General features: G+C 36.2%; 1 protein-coding gene across 1 annotated transcript in view; it reads right to left on the reverse strand.

Moving 5' to 3' along the window:
* LOC138716306 (microtubule-associated protein futsch) overlaps window positions 1-16,694 on the reverse strand; it is an 84,895-nt gene that overhangs the window by 45,759 nt on the left and 22,442 nt on the right. The window contains exons 2-4 of the mRNA XM_069849242.1: window positions 14,967-15,151; window positions 12,829-13,025; window positions 506-11,289 (exon numbers count right to left, since the gene is read on the reverse strand). Of these exons, the coding sequence (XP_069705343.1) occupies window positions 506-11,289; window positions 12,829-13,025; window positions 14,967-15,151 (11,166 nt within the window). The remainder of the gene's footprint in view (window positions 1-505; window positions 11,290-12,828; window positions 13,026-14,966; window positions 15,152-16,694) is intronic.

The following is a 16,694-nucleotide window of genomic DNA, read 5'->3' on the forward strand; positions in this document are numbered from 1 at the left end:
TTTATAACCTGTCTTCATAATTTAATTTTAATCTTGAGTAGTTTTAGCACAGATGTGTATTATATTCACCAGTAATTTTTTTTCCTGGATTTTAGGATAAAAAAATAGGGTACATATTATATTCAATAGTGTATCGTCTGTAGCTGCATTTAGATTGGCAACAGGCCATGATTGTTTGGCCAAACACCTGCATAGAATTGGAATGTATCAGTCCCCTAACTGCCCATTGTGCAACTCAAACCAAGAAATGGACTCGGAACACCTCAAAATCTGTGCTTCAGTGGCTGGCCATGATAATATCTTTGAAAAATATTGGAGTGCAAGAGGTCAAATGACTTTATTGTCAAACGCCTGGCATTAGAAAACAACAACATATTCGATAGTGCATCATATTCAAGTAAATACAATAAGTTGAGGAAAATTTGGGCTAAAAATGAATTTATAGGAAAGGAAAATGGAAATTTTGACAAAAGGACTTATCACAGAAATTTATAAAAAAACTTACTTTTCCGAGGTGCAGGCTTTGATTTAGAAGGAGTTTCTGTTGCAGCACCTGGTTCAGTTCGGCTTGTATCAGAAGGAGCGTCACTACTAACTGCAGGACTGTCACCAGTAACACGAGAGGCAGGTCCAACTTTGCCTCTACCACGCCCTCTACCTCTTCCACGAGCACGGCCACGTGCCCTTCCTCTATTTTGAGCAGCCAGATCCTCACCTGCTGATGCTTGCTGTGATTCATCTGATGATGCTCCCTGCAATTCCATTGACATGTCAGCACCACGATCGTCATCACTGCTACTATCACCTCCCTCCAGTAGTTTCTGCTCCTCAACACTGCGTCGTAACTGCAAATCAGGAGTGCGCTTGTTTCGAAGTTTTCGCCTCTTACCACCTGCATCTTCACTGGTTTCTACTTCCACCAGACCTCGCTTTCTCCGTCCTTCTGGGATACTTACTTCTTCTTCAGATGCAGAGTCCAGTCTACGACTATTTCTACGTTTCTGCCCAATGGCCTTTCCTTTTGCAGCTGGTTTCTCAGGAGGACTTGCATTTTTGTTCACTTTTTTTGCAGGTGACTGTGGTTTCTTAGCCTCAACAGGAACAGACAAAGCAACACTTGATCTTGTTCTTCTAGATCTCGTGAGAGGAACATCGTCATCAACAGTTGGTTTCTCTGGAGTTTCTACCACTTCAGCCTTTTTAGACTTCTCAGTTAATGAAGCAGATTTCTTTCCTTTTTTGGGTCTCTGTATAACTGTTGGTGGTGTATAACCTGCCCTACTACACTGTCGGGTTTGTATTCTGGTTTTAATAAAAGGAACATCTATTACTTCATTGTTCGAAGATGGTTTATAATCAAAAGTAAGATCCTGTATGCTGACACTTCCTTTAACTTCTAAAGCTTTTGCAGGTGATTCATGTGTATCAGCTAACTTCGGTGACTTCTGTTTATCTAGTTTCTTATCATTTACTTTTTCTTCTTTTTTGTCAACCTCTGCTTTCTTTTTATCAGCTTCTACCCTTCTGTCAATTTCTCCCTTTTTGATAGTCCCCACTTCTGCTTTGCCTCCTAACTTTCCCTTTGTGGTCATACTTAATTTTATTGTGGGAATTTCAGAACTTTTCCTTGTTACTTTTTTCAAATTATATTCTGATCTTGTTCTTATATTAACTCCTGCTTCATTCAATTCTTCATTTTTAACATCTCCAGCTTCTAATTTACTAGACTTCGTAGCTGTAGCATTCAACTCACTACCTGTCCTACCAAATTTTCTTGTGATGCTTACAGACATGGGTTGTTTCTGTCCATGATTTGTATCTTTGTCTTCATTACTGTTTTCCTCCAAATCTATTATCTGAATATCTGCCTTCTCATTAATCTTTCCTTGGTTTTTGTTCCCAACAGACCTAGTCGACATTTCAGAAATTTTGACAGTTCCAGATGATTTCAAATTTGGTGCATTTATATCTTTGAGTCTTACTGTAAGTTCAGGGCGCCTTTCCCTTATTTGATCCTCTATTTTACTTCCAGCCTTTGAAATTGGAGTGTTTATAATACTCACAGTTGTATTAAATGTTTGCAGCATTTTCTCACTTGATTGAATTATAGGATTTACTATACAAGATTTATCCATCACGATTTGTTTATTTCCTTTCTGAACAGGTAATCTTTTACCATCAGCTTTTCCTGTAATTTGTCTTCCTATCTGTGTATCTAAAGGATCGGCTACATAAACACCATAAGGACCTTCTGGTCTTCTTGAAGCCTGCATCATACTTGGGTGAGGCTGCAGTTTCTGTTCCAAAGAGTGTTTAAGAATTGGTGCTACACCACAACCCTGTACATTTTTTGTATTATCAATCATTCTTCCTGGAGGTGGTTCTGCAATAAGCCAAGGTTTATCTGGTACTTTCGTTAGTGGCATTGATGTTCCCTCCATAGGCTTAACATCTTGAAATTTCAAAGGTGGTTTCTCAAGTAATTTCTCTATTGGTGTTAATGTAATGAAACCTGTCCTTTTGGGAGGACTCTCAGATTTTGGCGCCTCTGTCACAGGTTTTGACTTCTCTGGTTCTGTTCCACATTTTGATTTATCTGAAAAAATCGTGGATTTTGGTGGTTCTGTCATGGAAGTAGGCTTCTCTGGAGAAACAATGGATTTCAATGGTTCATTCAAAGGCTTCGACTTTTCAAGTGAAATTGCAGGCTTAAGTGGTTCTACCACACGTTTAGACTTCTCTGAAGAAGACTTATATGGTTCTGCAGTAGGTTTCAGTTTCTCTAAAGAAACTGTAGATTTCAATGAATCTGTAATAAGAATGGGCTTCACAGATTCTACTACAGGCTTAACTGTCTCTGACACAACTTTTGACTTTTCTGAAGGAGTTTCAGGTTTAACTGATTCTACTGTATGTTTTAGCTTTTCAATAGGAATAACAGATATTGTTGGCTCTGTTACAACTAAGGACTTCTCTAGAGAAGCTACAGGCTTCATGAGGTCTGTTACAGGTTTTGGCTTTTCTGAAAAAACACTAAGTTTAGAAGGTTCTATCACAGGCTTAAGCTTCTCTGGAGAAACCACAAATATTGCTGGGTCTGTTGCAGTTTTGGCTTTCTCTGGAGGAACTACAGACTTCACTTCTGTAACAGATTTGGGCTTTTCTGGAGATTTCACAGATGTCGCTGTGTCAACTGCAGGTTTTGTTTTCTCTGAAGGCGGAGGTTTCACTGCTTCCGTCACAGGTTTGGGCTTATCTGAAGAAACTATAGGTTTCACTGCTTCTGCCACAGGTTTGGACTTATCTGAAGAAACTATAGGTTTCACTGCTTCTGTCACAGGTTTGGACTTATCTGAAGAAATTACAGGTTTCACTGCTTCTGTCACAGGTTTGGGCTTATCTGAAGAAATTACAGGTTTCACTGCTTCTGTCACAGGTTTAGACTTATCTGAAGAAACTATAGGTTTCACTGCTTCTGTCACAGGTTTGGGTTTATCTGAAGAAACTATAGGTTTCACTGCTTCTGTCACAGGTTTGGGCTTATCTGAAGAAACTACAGGTTTCACTGCTTCTGTCACAGGTTTGGACTTATCTGAAGAAACTATAGGTTTCACTGCTTCTGTCACAGGTTTGGGCTTATCTGAAGAAACTATCGGTTTCACTGCTTCTGTCACAGGTTTGGGCTTATCTGAAGAAACTATCGGTTTCACTGCTTCAGTCACAGGTTTGGGCTTATCTGAAGAAACTATCGGTTTCACTGCTTCAGTCACAGGTTTGAGCTTATCTGAAGAAACTATTGGTTTCACTTCTTCAGTCACAGGTTTGGGCTTATCTGAAGAAACCATTAGTTTCACTTCTTCAGTCACAGGTTTGGGCTTATCTGAAGAAACCATCGGTTTCACTACTTCTGTCACAGGTTTGGGCTTATCTGAAGAAACTACAGGTTTCACTGCTTCAGTCACAGGTTTGGGCTTATCTGAAGAAACTATCAGTTTCACTGCTTCAGTCACAGGTTTGGACTTATCTGAAGAAACTATCGGTTTCACTGCTTCAGTCACAGGTTTGGGCTTATCTGAAGAAACTATCGGTTTCACTGCTTCAGTCACAGGTTTGGGCTTATCTGAAGAAACTATCGGTTTCACTGCTTCTGTCACAGGTTTGGGCTTATCTGAAAAAACTATCGGTTTCACTACTTCCATCGCTGGTTTAAGTTTTTCTGAAGCTGCAGTCTTTAGTGGTTTTGTTATATCAGCAGGTTTCTCTGTGGAATCTGTCTTTGGTGCTTCAACTGCTGATTTAGGCCTATCCAATGAAACAGAGGGTTTTGTTGGGTCTGATTTTGGTTTTTCGTGCAAAACTGTAGATTCTTCTTTCTTTTCTGAAGGTTTCTCTGATTTTTGAATATCCAGTATCTGACTACTTGTAATTCTTTCAAGTATATTACTATCAGATGCTAATGGGCCTGAGAATCTTGTATGAGGATCCAGACTTTTCCCGGCAAGTTTGCTCATCATAATACCCATTGTGATATTTTCCACCGATTTTCTTCTGCCTTTTCCAGATCCAATCATTCCTTGGTGAAGTAATTTATTTGGAACATTACCCGGACTTCCTCTACTCTGCAAAGAAAAAGGCTTCATACATACTGAAAGTGGACTTTCATTTTTTAAATTTTCTTGTGCTGACTTCACTGCTAGATTTTCTGGCTTCTTTTCAGAAATTATCTTTCCATGTAATGAATCAGCACTAGTAAATGCACTTTTTCCAGGTATTTTGCTCTCAGTATCAATTTTCTCACTTGCTCTGGGAACAGAAAGATCCACAGATTTTTCGCAATCTTTAACAATCTCCTTCGTTGCAGAAGTTTTTCCACTAACTACATCAGTGGCAATAGCATCACTTACATTTCTTTTGCTGGGATCAACAATTGCTGCATTTTCATCGATTACATCTCCTAGTTTTCCAAAACTTTTATTATGAACTTTGTCGTCAGCCAATTCTTCATATTTTCTTAAAGCTTTTTCTGAAGATACATTCATAGACTGAGTATTTTTTTTATCGGTGGTAACTGATTTCCCAACAATTTTATCAGCTGTCACATTCATAGATAATTCAATACTTTTGTCAGAACTATCCCCAGCTTTACCAATAATTTTCTCAGTACTTGCAGTAATATCCACAACCTCTTCACTAGGCCTACTCGATTTACCAGAATTAGTAATACCAACTTCCATTGAACAGCTAATGGTTTCAATTGATCTTCCAGTAGTGCTGTCACTAGTTTTCACTAAAGATTTACCTAGAGTATTTTCATTATTTTTACAATCAGTTTCAGTAACTTTACCAGTGACAACACCAACTTTAGTAATGGTACCATCACTGCATTCAACATCTTTATTTGCTTTTATATCTTGCTTATTTAGTGATGTATCAATAGTTGTCTTTCTTGTAGTATCACAAACTTCTGCAATATCTTTAACGTCTATTGTCTTCATTTCATCAATAGCATGATGAGATTTCTCAATCATACTGACTGGAACAGGAACCTGTAGTTTAACTCTTTCTTTATTTACAATTTCAGTTTTTTCGCCAGTTTTGTTTAGATCTATATTACCAACACTTTCCATAGTTTTGCTTTCACTGCCACTCACAGTCTGCTCTGTCATTCCAATTGCCTTTCCTGCAAGAATATTTGAATGTTTATCAGAGGCATGGTTTTCACTATCACTTTTAGACTTCACAACCGTTCTACTTGAACTAACATCCATAGGTTTCTGAACTGTTTCCTTCACATCAATACTGTAATGTTCAGGTCTTTTAGATGTACTAATATTTTCAGATTTTTCAACAGGCATTTTTGTACTATGTTCTTCACTCTTTGTAATACCAGTTGTTTTCGCAACATTATCTCCTTTTTCTATATTAATGTCTACACTTTTGTCAAGTGATGAAGGTTTGCTAACAGTTAAAGAATGTACAACATCTGTTTTCACTACACTCACTTTTGTATTCAATTTGCTAGAAACAGTGTCTATTGTCTTTTCAACTGTATTCCATACAGGATCAAGAAGATTCTTCTTCTCTATACTTTTGTCTTTGGTAGGATCAATAGATTTTCTAGCTGTGTTTGAAACTGAATTATCCACAGCATCTCCAAATGTTTTGGGTGCAGAAGACTCTGCAGGTCTCCCAACTGTTGCACTGGTAGTGTTAGCATCTTTCCGAACATCAGCCAAACTTTTACAAGTATCACCAACTTTCCCACACGTTTTATCAATAACTTTGTCAACAGTTTTAGCTGCAGTTGAATATTCACCTGTATCACCAATTCTGCTCATACTTTCAACTTTCCTAGCTGATTTTTCTGTTAAAATACCTATAACCTTGTCAATACTTTTTTCAGATCCAGCATCTGTCGGTTTTTTAATACACTTATCACTGGTAACTTCAGAAGTTTTCCCCATAGATTTCTGAGTTAAAAAATTGATAACTTTTCCAATATTTCTTTCAGATGGAGAATCTACTGATTTACTAACTATTCTGTTCGGAATGATGTCCTTATTCTTGTCTAACTTCTTTTCAGTGCTCATTTCCGTTATTTTTTTCTCAGGACTGCTATTATCAGACTTTGAAACACTGAGAGATATATTTTTATTGATTGCATCACTTCCCAATTTTCCAGTCACTACAGATTTATTTGTTTTATCTGTATTTGATTCTGTTCTTCTGTCCGAAAATGGTAAGCATCCAGGTCCAAAAAAAAATTGCTGTGCAGGCTTTTTTTCTGTTTCCAAAATACTCGATTTTGAAAAAACTGAAGCATCAGTATCACACTTTTCAGACTTCCTCTGTGAGCTGTAATCAACAGGCTCACACACTGATGATGAATGTTTTATTGATGAATTTCCTGCAGAATCAGCTCCTCTGCCATCAGAATTTTGAACAGAAAACTTGGAATGTTTGTCAACATTTTGAGCAGAGAAAGAAAACATAGTTTTTGTTCCATTGTCATCAATTCTTTTAGGTCCAGTGTGTGAATGATCTTCTGGTGCTGCAGTAGAATCTACTTCCATTGTAAATTCTGGTCTTTTGTTGGAAAAAATCGGACTTCCAACATCTGACTGAAAAAACTTCTCTGCATTATTACCACTCGCATTGTATAAAGCAGCTTCTTTACCATGGCTAGAAATGTTATCGTCCATTGTTGAACCTGGAACTGATAGCATGGTATCAGAGAAAGAACTAAAGTGGCCTAGTTTTTTGCTATTTTTATTGTTATTTTCCTCTCCTTTCTTGGAATCTAGATTCGGAGATTTTGAACTAGAACAGGAATCAAGTTTAGGAACATCCATATTTGATAATTTTGATGAAGATACAGTAGTTTTTTCATTATTTCGTTGAACTGTTGCAGAAATTTCTCGAGAATTCTGTGACTCACTTTCATAAAAAGTTCTCCTATCACCTGCATCTGTATATGCAATGTCAAGAGGTTTACCAACATCCCATCTTGATGACTTTTTAGGAGTTTCACCTGTTGATTTTGATATAACTTGTACACCAAGGGACCATTTAGGCTTATTTAATCCAGCTTCACTTGATACTCCTGATTTGTGAGTACTTGTTATCTCAGTAGACATTAAATTTGAAGTGCTACAGTGTGTTACAGTCTGATCTTGTGAACTGCTTACAGTTTCTCTAAATTTTTGATCAGGAGCGCATATAGTCTCTATGCTCCAAAGCTTTGGTGGGGTTTTGGTAGGAGAAATTTTTGCAGGTACCTCTAACATGTTCGAACTTGGAAGTGAGACTGAAACAGGATCTTTTGTGCTGCATGTAGTCTGTTGTAAAAACCTTTTGGTGACAGGCAAAGGTGCTTCACTGGACTTTGCTACTTCTGACTTCTGTTTATCTGCTTCAGTGCTAATACTTGGAATAATGTGTAGTGGCTCTGTTGCTTGTGCAGCTCCTTGTGTCTCTAATGATGGGAAACTATATTTCTCAGACTTGGTGCTCCCAGCAAACAATTCAAAGGATTGTTTACAACTTTCAGTCCCAGTCAACTTCAATTTCTCTGTGAAGCTCCTACTGTCTTCATCCCTCTGCAACAGTAATGAAGAAGGAACTTTTGTTTCAGATTGTTCAGGAATGGAAGACTTTTCTAGCTTAGCTTCTTCAACCCCAACCTTAGATTTACATTTTTCTATTGGCTTCTCCTTCATATCTAATGTGACAGATGTGTTAGTAGCCTTTCCTTCTTCACCAGTCTTTATGTTGCTTTTATTTCCTTCTGTCACAATATTTTTGTCAGATTGTGATACTGGGGCAACTTCGCTCTTTTCATGTGATGTAACATCTGACATTCTGCTGGACACTGTAGATATAGTCGAAGAAATGTTTTTAGGTGGAAATGATGGAAGTGAACTATTACTATCTGATGTTCTTGCATGAAGGTCATCAGTAACTTTGGTTTCAACTCCAGTGTCATCGAGCACTGAAGCTTGTTTCTCAACACTACTTGCTGAATGAAAATAATTACTTTCACTTCTTTTTAAACTACTTTCAGGAGATTCAGAAGAATGAAACTGCTTCAATTTAGTATTAATTGTTTCTTTCATTCCCTTATCTGGTACAGATGTTTCCAACTGTTTGGTATCACTACTAGTAGAAGATATTACATCTGCTGCTTTTTCAGTGTCTTTACTTTTAGTATTCTGAGCTTCTTCTTGGCATTTGCTTTGGTTTATTACATTTGGTTCAGATAACTTATCAACCAGACTACTCACAACTGTGTGTAATTTAGAAACAGCTCCAATCTGGGGACTACTGCTAATAGGTTTTTTCACAGAGAGATCCGCTGGACAAGCTTTGTTTGTTGTTTCAGCCTTTGAGTCATGAACAGAAGATTGCGTGGAAGAATTATCCTTTGGTATATCTGAAAGTTTTGCAATGTTTTCAAACTTGCTTTGTGTAACAGTCATTTTTTCTTCTTCTGATGTAGATTCTGTGCTAATCAATTTTATATTGCCCTGAGGAGTACTAAATGTTGAACCACAATCAGAAGGAGCTTTTAGTTCTAATTTTTCCTTACTATCTACAGTTTGTTGCCTGTCATGAGATTTTACTACACTTTTATCTTCAGATTTTGCATTCTCAGATTTTATTTCTTTATTCTGCAAGTGTTCTACATTTCTCTCTGTGCCTTCATTTGCTTTCTCAGGAACTGAAGAATTTCCTTTCCCTAATTGCTGATCATTTTTTCTTTCATTATCATCTTCCTGCGCATCTTTCCCTGGATTTCCTGTGTCACAATCTCTGCCTGAACCTTCACCCCAGACAATGTATAATGGTTCTTCTATAGCCTCCCCCACCTCTAAATCCTCTTCTTTATTATGCCTAAGAGCTGGATTTCCCGTTTTACAATCTCTTCCTGAACCTTCTCCACGAATTAACATGAGTGGTTCCTCTACAGCTTCTCCAACTATTGTTGGAATGCTACTCATTGGTATTGGTACAGTCTTCATTGGATCTTCAAATCGTGGCTTCTTTGCTAATGATAAGTCTTCTGTATCATTTAGATCCCTTTTTACTGACAAATCTCTGGATCTCATAATGTCTTTGATCTCAGTCAGATAATTGTCTCGTTTTACATCAGAAAATGTATTTAGAGGTGAGTTTTTGAAGATATTTTCTAGTCTTCTTTCTTCTTTTTTAGCTTTACAGTAGTCAATATAGGATGTACTTGTTTTCTTTGTACTGAGATCAGTTGCTATACCTGGGCTTTCTCTATCACTGGGACCAGATAAATGTAATGAATGTCTCAGTGACTCTTTTCCCATTGCACTATTATATGTTGGGTGTATAGTACTCAAATTGCAAGCTTTTTCTTGAATGTATGCATTCTGAAGACTACCATAACTAATACCACTAGTCTTCTTGCCACTTAAATCCAAACACTTATTTTCACTTTCATTTCTTTCAGTATTTGTGATCGTTGCACTGAGATCAATACCCTCATTTCTCAATTCCTTCATTTCATTTCTTGAATCCCTCATATCCTCAATCTTTCCTCTATCTGAATTGTTTGTATTTTCTATGAATGAGATACCTTTTAGTTCTTTTATTTTTATTTTTATCTTTTCCATATCTTCTCTCATACCTTGAATTTTTGTTTTCTGTTCAGGTACAGCTTTGGACTCGGCATCTATTCCTGACTTTGTTACATGTACATGTTTTTCTGTTGCTGATTCCTGACTTAATTGCTGTTCTGTAAAAGTAGAATCTTTAATTTTATATCCAGAACTATCTTTACTAATCTCCAAAATAATTTTGTTGTCTTCCATTTTGCTAGGACTCCTACTTTTATCTAAAAAAACTGATTTTGCTGTTGGCCTTAATGATACAACATGTTGTGAATTAATGGTTGATATATCCTTTCTATCATCATTGGCTGTACTTAATAGAGCACTGTCTTTCACATTGGATTTCGGTTCTTCCTTCAAATCTACATTCACTAATCGCTCTTCAGAAGAGGTGGCTTCCACTTTCTTGTTGACATCACTTTTTGAATCATCTACACTGGAATTCTGAGATTCGCATGCTTTATTTGTTGAAGTTTGCTTTATTTCATCAGACACTTTATTGTCTTCAGAAGTAACAGATTCATTTTCTTTATTATTATCCCTAAGAGATAATTCAACTTGTTTCGAAGTATCACTCTTTTTGTCTGTAGTGTTCGATTCCGAAGATTCTTGTTCCTTTTCTAAGTCTTTATTAATAGCTTTATTTGCTAATTCTGCAGAATCTTGAACTTTTTCTTCTACCACAGATTCCTCACTTGATTCTTTTTCTGTCATTCCCACACTTTTCTGTTCCTTTCTTAACTTTACACTTGTGGTATCTACACTAACACCAGATATCGGTTTGGTTTCACTCAAAGTGGATTCACTATCCTTTTTATTTTTATTTGTGTCTTTGTCTGATAATTTATTAACTTCACTCTTTTTTGTTTCCAAACTGGATGACTTAGGCCCTGAAGTTGCTTTCTTCTCTTTTGGATTCTCTTCATCAGAATCCTCCATTTCTTCCTCTTCATCCTCTTCATCGTCAACTTCCTCAAATTCTCCTTCTTCATCTTCAGCAGTGGGTGATTCAATCACTTGCCCAGTGTCTGTTATTGGTTTTTCTATCTCTAAACTATTGCTGTCTTCGTTAAGAACTGCATCTGGGTCATTACGGAATGGGTCATTGGAAGAAAGTTGCGAGATTAGTTGCACCATGCCTTCTCGATCTCTGAAAAATACAAAACATTCATTGGCTCTTGTACATCAGGATTAAAAAACATAAATCAAACCTTTATTACTTTTATTTAAATTTATTGTATTGAGAACAGAATGTAGAATTTTAAATTTTCTAACATTCAAAATAAGAAGTAACTATTCTGTAATCTCATACAAACAATAACATGTCTACCGTAGAAATAAAATTTCTGGGCTTTCAAACAAAATTAATTCAATTAAAGTTCCACAGTCATAAATGTATTGTTAAAAATTGTAAAACATGAACTTTCCAGAACTGTAGTCTTTCTAACCTAAGGTCGAAAGATTATGTAAAACATGTTCATTATGCAGCATGGCCCGGCACTGTGACCTGTTACAATTTGAATAATTTCAAGGGAAAAATTGTTCCGGGGCCGGGTATCGATTCTGGGACCTCTGGTTGTACGTTCAACCAGAGGTCCCGGGATCGATACCCGGCATCGGAACAATTTTTCCCTTGAAATTATTGAAATCTGCTTTACAGGAAGCTTTACCTGAAAGATTAGATTTGCTGTTACAATTTATTGCGCTAACCCTCAAGCAAGGCACATTCCCAAACCCACATCTGCTGACTACATTAAGGTTCACTGAATACTCAGCTTTCGAGCAGGCAATCCCCCCCTCATCCCTAGGCTAGCCTCCTCTGTGCATCGCCAGCTGGCAATCAGGGAATGCTATGGAATGATAATGAAATGGAGAAATTATGACGGAATTATGAAGATGCCTCATATGGGGAAAAATGGTAAAACCCTGAGAAAAACCCCAACTACGACTTTGTTCGCCACAAGTGTCACTCTGGAATGAAAAATCCTAGACTTGACCAGGACTCGAACCTGATCACCTGCATGACAGGCCAGAGGTCTGACCACTCAGCCACCACAGGGGATATGCAGCAAAGGAAGTCATAATTTTAATTTTCACACCTAAAAAAACAGTCTGAATGTCATGCAAACAGCTTTTACTTTCACAAAACTCTTTATCTTGAATTAAAGTACAAAGATCTTGTGAATTTATAAATGGTTAGATCATTGTTTCATCTTGATTATAATAAATTCCAAGGGCCATCAATTAGAAGGGCTGTTGATATACCTATGTAATTTTCAGATAGAAAAGAATTTAACTGAATATAAATGCAAGCACTAGCAGTAATGATACATACAGGATGATTCAGGACCTCTGTAACAAACTTTGGGAATCGATGAATCTCGCAATGAGTATCATTTTTTGTGAAACAACCGATGCCTCATTTAGAAGCTATGTGACATCGAAAAAAGATAGGTTTTAGTGACATTAACAATTATTATAAAATGATCATTTATTTCTTCATGTAGGTACCCTTATTAAAGTACTATACTTATCATAATACTGATTCTAGAAAAAACACATTCATAACAAATGATAAATGCTCTACACTGTGGAAAACAAGGCAATTAAAATTAGAGATGATTTTAATTCATAAACATAATTTAGTATATCAAACCATTTTTCGTAACTATGGAATACAGTCACTTACTTTGCAACAACTTCCCAAGTTTCATCATCTAGGTCTTCTCGGTAGACACGGAGATTGCAGTCTTCATCAAGCTGACACCAATATGTCTGGCCCAATTTGTCCCTGCCAAGAGGTTGTGACCGTAGCTCTTCAGCACTTAATCGATTTACTTCTGACTTAAACTTGCTGTTCAGGTCGAACTGTATTTCTAACAGCATCTATATAAAGATAAAGCCAGTGAAAGAATAAAACATGAAAAGACATGATTTAAAATGCAGGACTTACAATGCTACAAAAGAAACTGTAAGTGTAAGGTGTACGAAAATTAAGCAGATTTTGAGTACTTATGCATGAATGGCACTACAGTATAATGCTATTAAAAGCTAAGTTCATATGGATTGATGAAAAAGTTTGTAGCGTTTTTTTGCTGTGACAGAAGTTTTTGAGATAAAAAGAAGACACAATTAATCACTGGCACTTTTATTTTTAAAGTTTCCTAAATTTTATTTCAATCTTTATGCTTAATGGTATGGTCCATCAAACTTAACAATATATAAATATGGTGCTAGATTTTTGGCTTTTTGCACTGACACATAGAAATATCCAATTTGTTTCAGCCTATGTATCGGCTCCATCATCACAAAGTAAAACAAATGGAAACCTATCTGTCAAATCATTTACAAATAGCTATTTTTCAGGATTGGATTCAACTGTTACATTCTCCTATCCTGGCCTTTCTGAAGACAGAGGCAATACAGTATACATGCATTCATTCATAGTGTTCTGCCCAAGGGCTTTCACTCCAAAATCAGCATTCTCCAATTTGGAGCCAATATGTAGCTTTGAAATGTTGAATGTACCTACATCTAACACACAGTGCATATACCCAAAATCTCATTGCACATTGAACACAAAGATAATCTTAAACCATACTGATCACAAATCTTGCATTTCAGTTTTCTATTCCTCATTATATTAAGTATAGAGAGTATATTGTAATGCTGCAAAGAAACAGATTTCCAGATTTTCATGGAAATACACATTTTCATCATGCCTAAACATATGAAAGTCATTCTGGCATGCCTTCTATCAACCTATCTGTGTAAAGTGATTTCTCTCAATCTACTGGTCGGATATTGTTCTGAATGAATTCATCTTCGAATGTTGCACATCGAATATAGCTATTCTAATAAAAATTAATGTGCCATTATTTGAGGTGGAAAAAACAAAAATACAAATGTCGATTTACTTCATCCACTAAAAACAGGGGACATGAATTTGAAACAGCCCAGCTATATGGCTGTTTTTAACTTTTTAAATATATTTTAACACTGTGAAGTTTCTAAAATTTTTAGACTTATTATATTTAAAACGAACTGTAATGATGTTTTAATTTTGTTTTTATAGAAGATCTTGTGATAAATGAAATGATAAAGACCAGTGGTTAATGACCACAGTGCACTCTCGGGCTAGTCTCTCTTACCCGCGGATAAGACATTGCACTGTAGTGCATCTGTGCCTGCTAGCAGGTATGCTTTCTGCTTCTCCCTTCTGTACTTCAGTGCATATTCCGATACAGTGCTTACCCATTACCCATTTCAGTGGATGTTGACGACCAATGGTATAGACAATGCGTCTCCAAAACAGTTTTTGTAAAATTATATAAATAACATGTCTCCAATTGAAAACTTCTGACAAAAATTTTTGGGCTTAATTGCACTGTACCCATACAACACACAATATGGCTTAAAAATTAATGAATGTATTTTTACTTGTTACCAAAATAGAACAATGCATATAGTGTGTTAGTTGGGAGACTGGAGGGAAAAAGACTTCTGGGGAGGCCGAGACATAGATGGGAGGATAATATAAAAATGGATTTTAGGGAGGTGACATATGATGGTAGAGACTGGATTAATTTTATTTTGCTCAGGATAGGGACCGATGGCAGGCTCACGTGAGGGTGGCAATGAAACTCTGGGTTCCTTAAAAGCCATTCGTAAGTAAGTAAGGAAGTACCAAAATAGAACACAAAACACTTAATTTTAATGTCACAAATTGAAGAATACTTCAGACAAAAATTTTAGAACTTCAATTAATCAATCTTCTTAATGTATCCAGCTGTTTACTGACAACATAAAGCTGAAAATAATACTCACTTTTAAAATTCGCAATTTTACTGCAAGACGAGCCTTTTTATAGCCAAATCTCTCAACCTCCCAGCCATCTTGGTTTGAGTATGAGTGACAAAACTTGATGAGTGCTCGTTCCCATCGTTCTCCAGACACGGACTTTCGAGCCTTTCTCAATAATTTCACATGTAGGTCCACCAATGGTTGAGGAACTGGAATCAAATAAATTAACTCAATTAGTACGTCAAAAGACAGTGGATGACTATTCTATTAGGAACAATCTTGCAATCTTCATTCTATTTAGAATCCAAATAGTTAACAATGAAATGAACGAAAAAGGAAAAGTTACCACATCTAATATACCATCAGGATGTATGGAAAGCAAGGAGGCATTATTCTTTGCTTTTTGATAGAAAATGAATTGCTAAGATCATGTTCCTGCTGCTTCTTACAACTAGGAGCAGAATATCTTGTACTCGTTTTGGAAGCTAGCTAAGTCCAACAATCTTTCCGAAAACTATGGCAAAGAGAAAATTTCTGTCCTTTTATTGAAATCAAACTAGGCACTAGGAGAAAGTTAAATAAGCATAATTTAAATTACGAAAACAACATGAGTGAAAACTCTGTACCAACTATTAATCTTAAAATATATCAGCAGAATTTAACATTTTCGTACCAGTACAGAAAAGGTTAAAATTTTGTCATAAATCAATTTATTTTTTAACAACTGCTCCCATTTTAATAATATCTTTATTACATAGAAGAGTGAACAACTTCAAAAAATATATTTTTACTGTGCAGCAGTATAGACAATACGAAAATCAGATAAAGAAATAAGCACACACAATTAACAGATATCACTACACTAGAAGATAACTTCCCAAACTGTGCATTGCTATGGAATAATGGTCAGTTTGGCTACAAACCTAGCAGGCATGGGTTCGATTACTGACTAGAACAAATTGCCTGGTTGGGGTTTTTTCAGAGATTTTTCCTCAACCAATTCGAAGCAAATGCTGGGCCCTCAAGCTCATTTCACCATCATTTATTTGAATTTCATCTATCATCAGGCCAACACAGGATGAAGCACAATGAAGTACTGTTGATTTGCATACAGCTATCATTCTGAGGAGGTTGCAGAACTCTCGAAGGGATGAAACTGAGTGTTGTGTAACTGAACTGACAAGATGGCAACAAACAGTGATTCACAATACTCACAGGTAAAAAAAAAAATCTTCCCACACTGTTTGTATGTTTCTTATAACTATACAGCATGAGTCCTATGGTATTTCACAGATAGATTACAATTCCACTTTCTTTGTATCTCTTATTGGTAGAAAATATTTGCATAAATAATACGTTGAGCCTGTCAGATAATATGTAATATAACAAGCTGAAATGCGAATAAAAAATCTCGTTGAAAAGCATACATCCTGACAAATTTTGTTTCAACACATCACAACTTCAGAAATGTCTCTTCATTACATTCTAACTTAGCTTCTCACATTTCTCCAAAATCCTGTCTCTTTACATAATTATCCTTTTTTGTAGTATGTTTCAATGAATGTGATTTTATTTTTGCATATAGAAAGACAGCTTTCTTTAGTTCTTTCCTACTGACTTGCTGTCTCAAAATGCAAAATATATTTGCCTTACACTTTATTTAAAAATTAAGAAGGGCTGCTTAGAAAATCTGTGTCATTTTAATCTTGTAGGTGATTACAGGCAGTTATCATGAATTTTCTCTTTTCTCTA

Source organism: Periplaneta americana, chromosome 16 (assembly GCF_040183065.1).
Source record: "Periplaneta americana isolate PAMFEO1 chromosome 16, P.americana_PAMFEO1_priV1, whole genome shotgun sequence".
Taxonomy (NCBI): Eukaryota; Metazoa; Arthropoda; class Insecta; order Blattodea; family Blattidae; genus Periplaneta; species Periplaneta americana.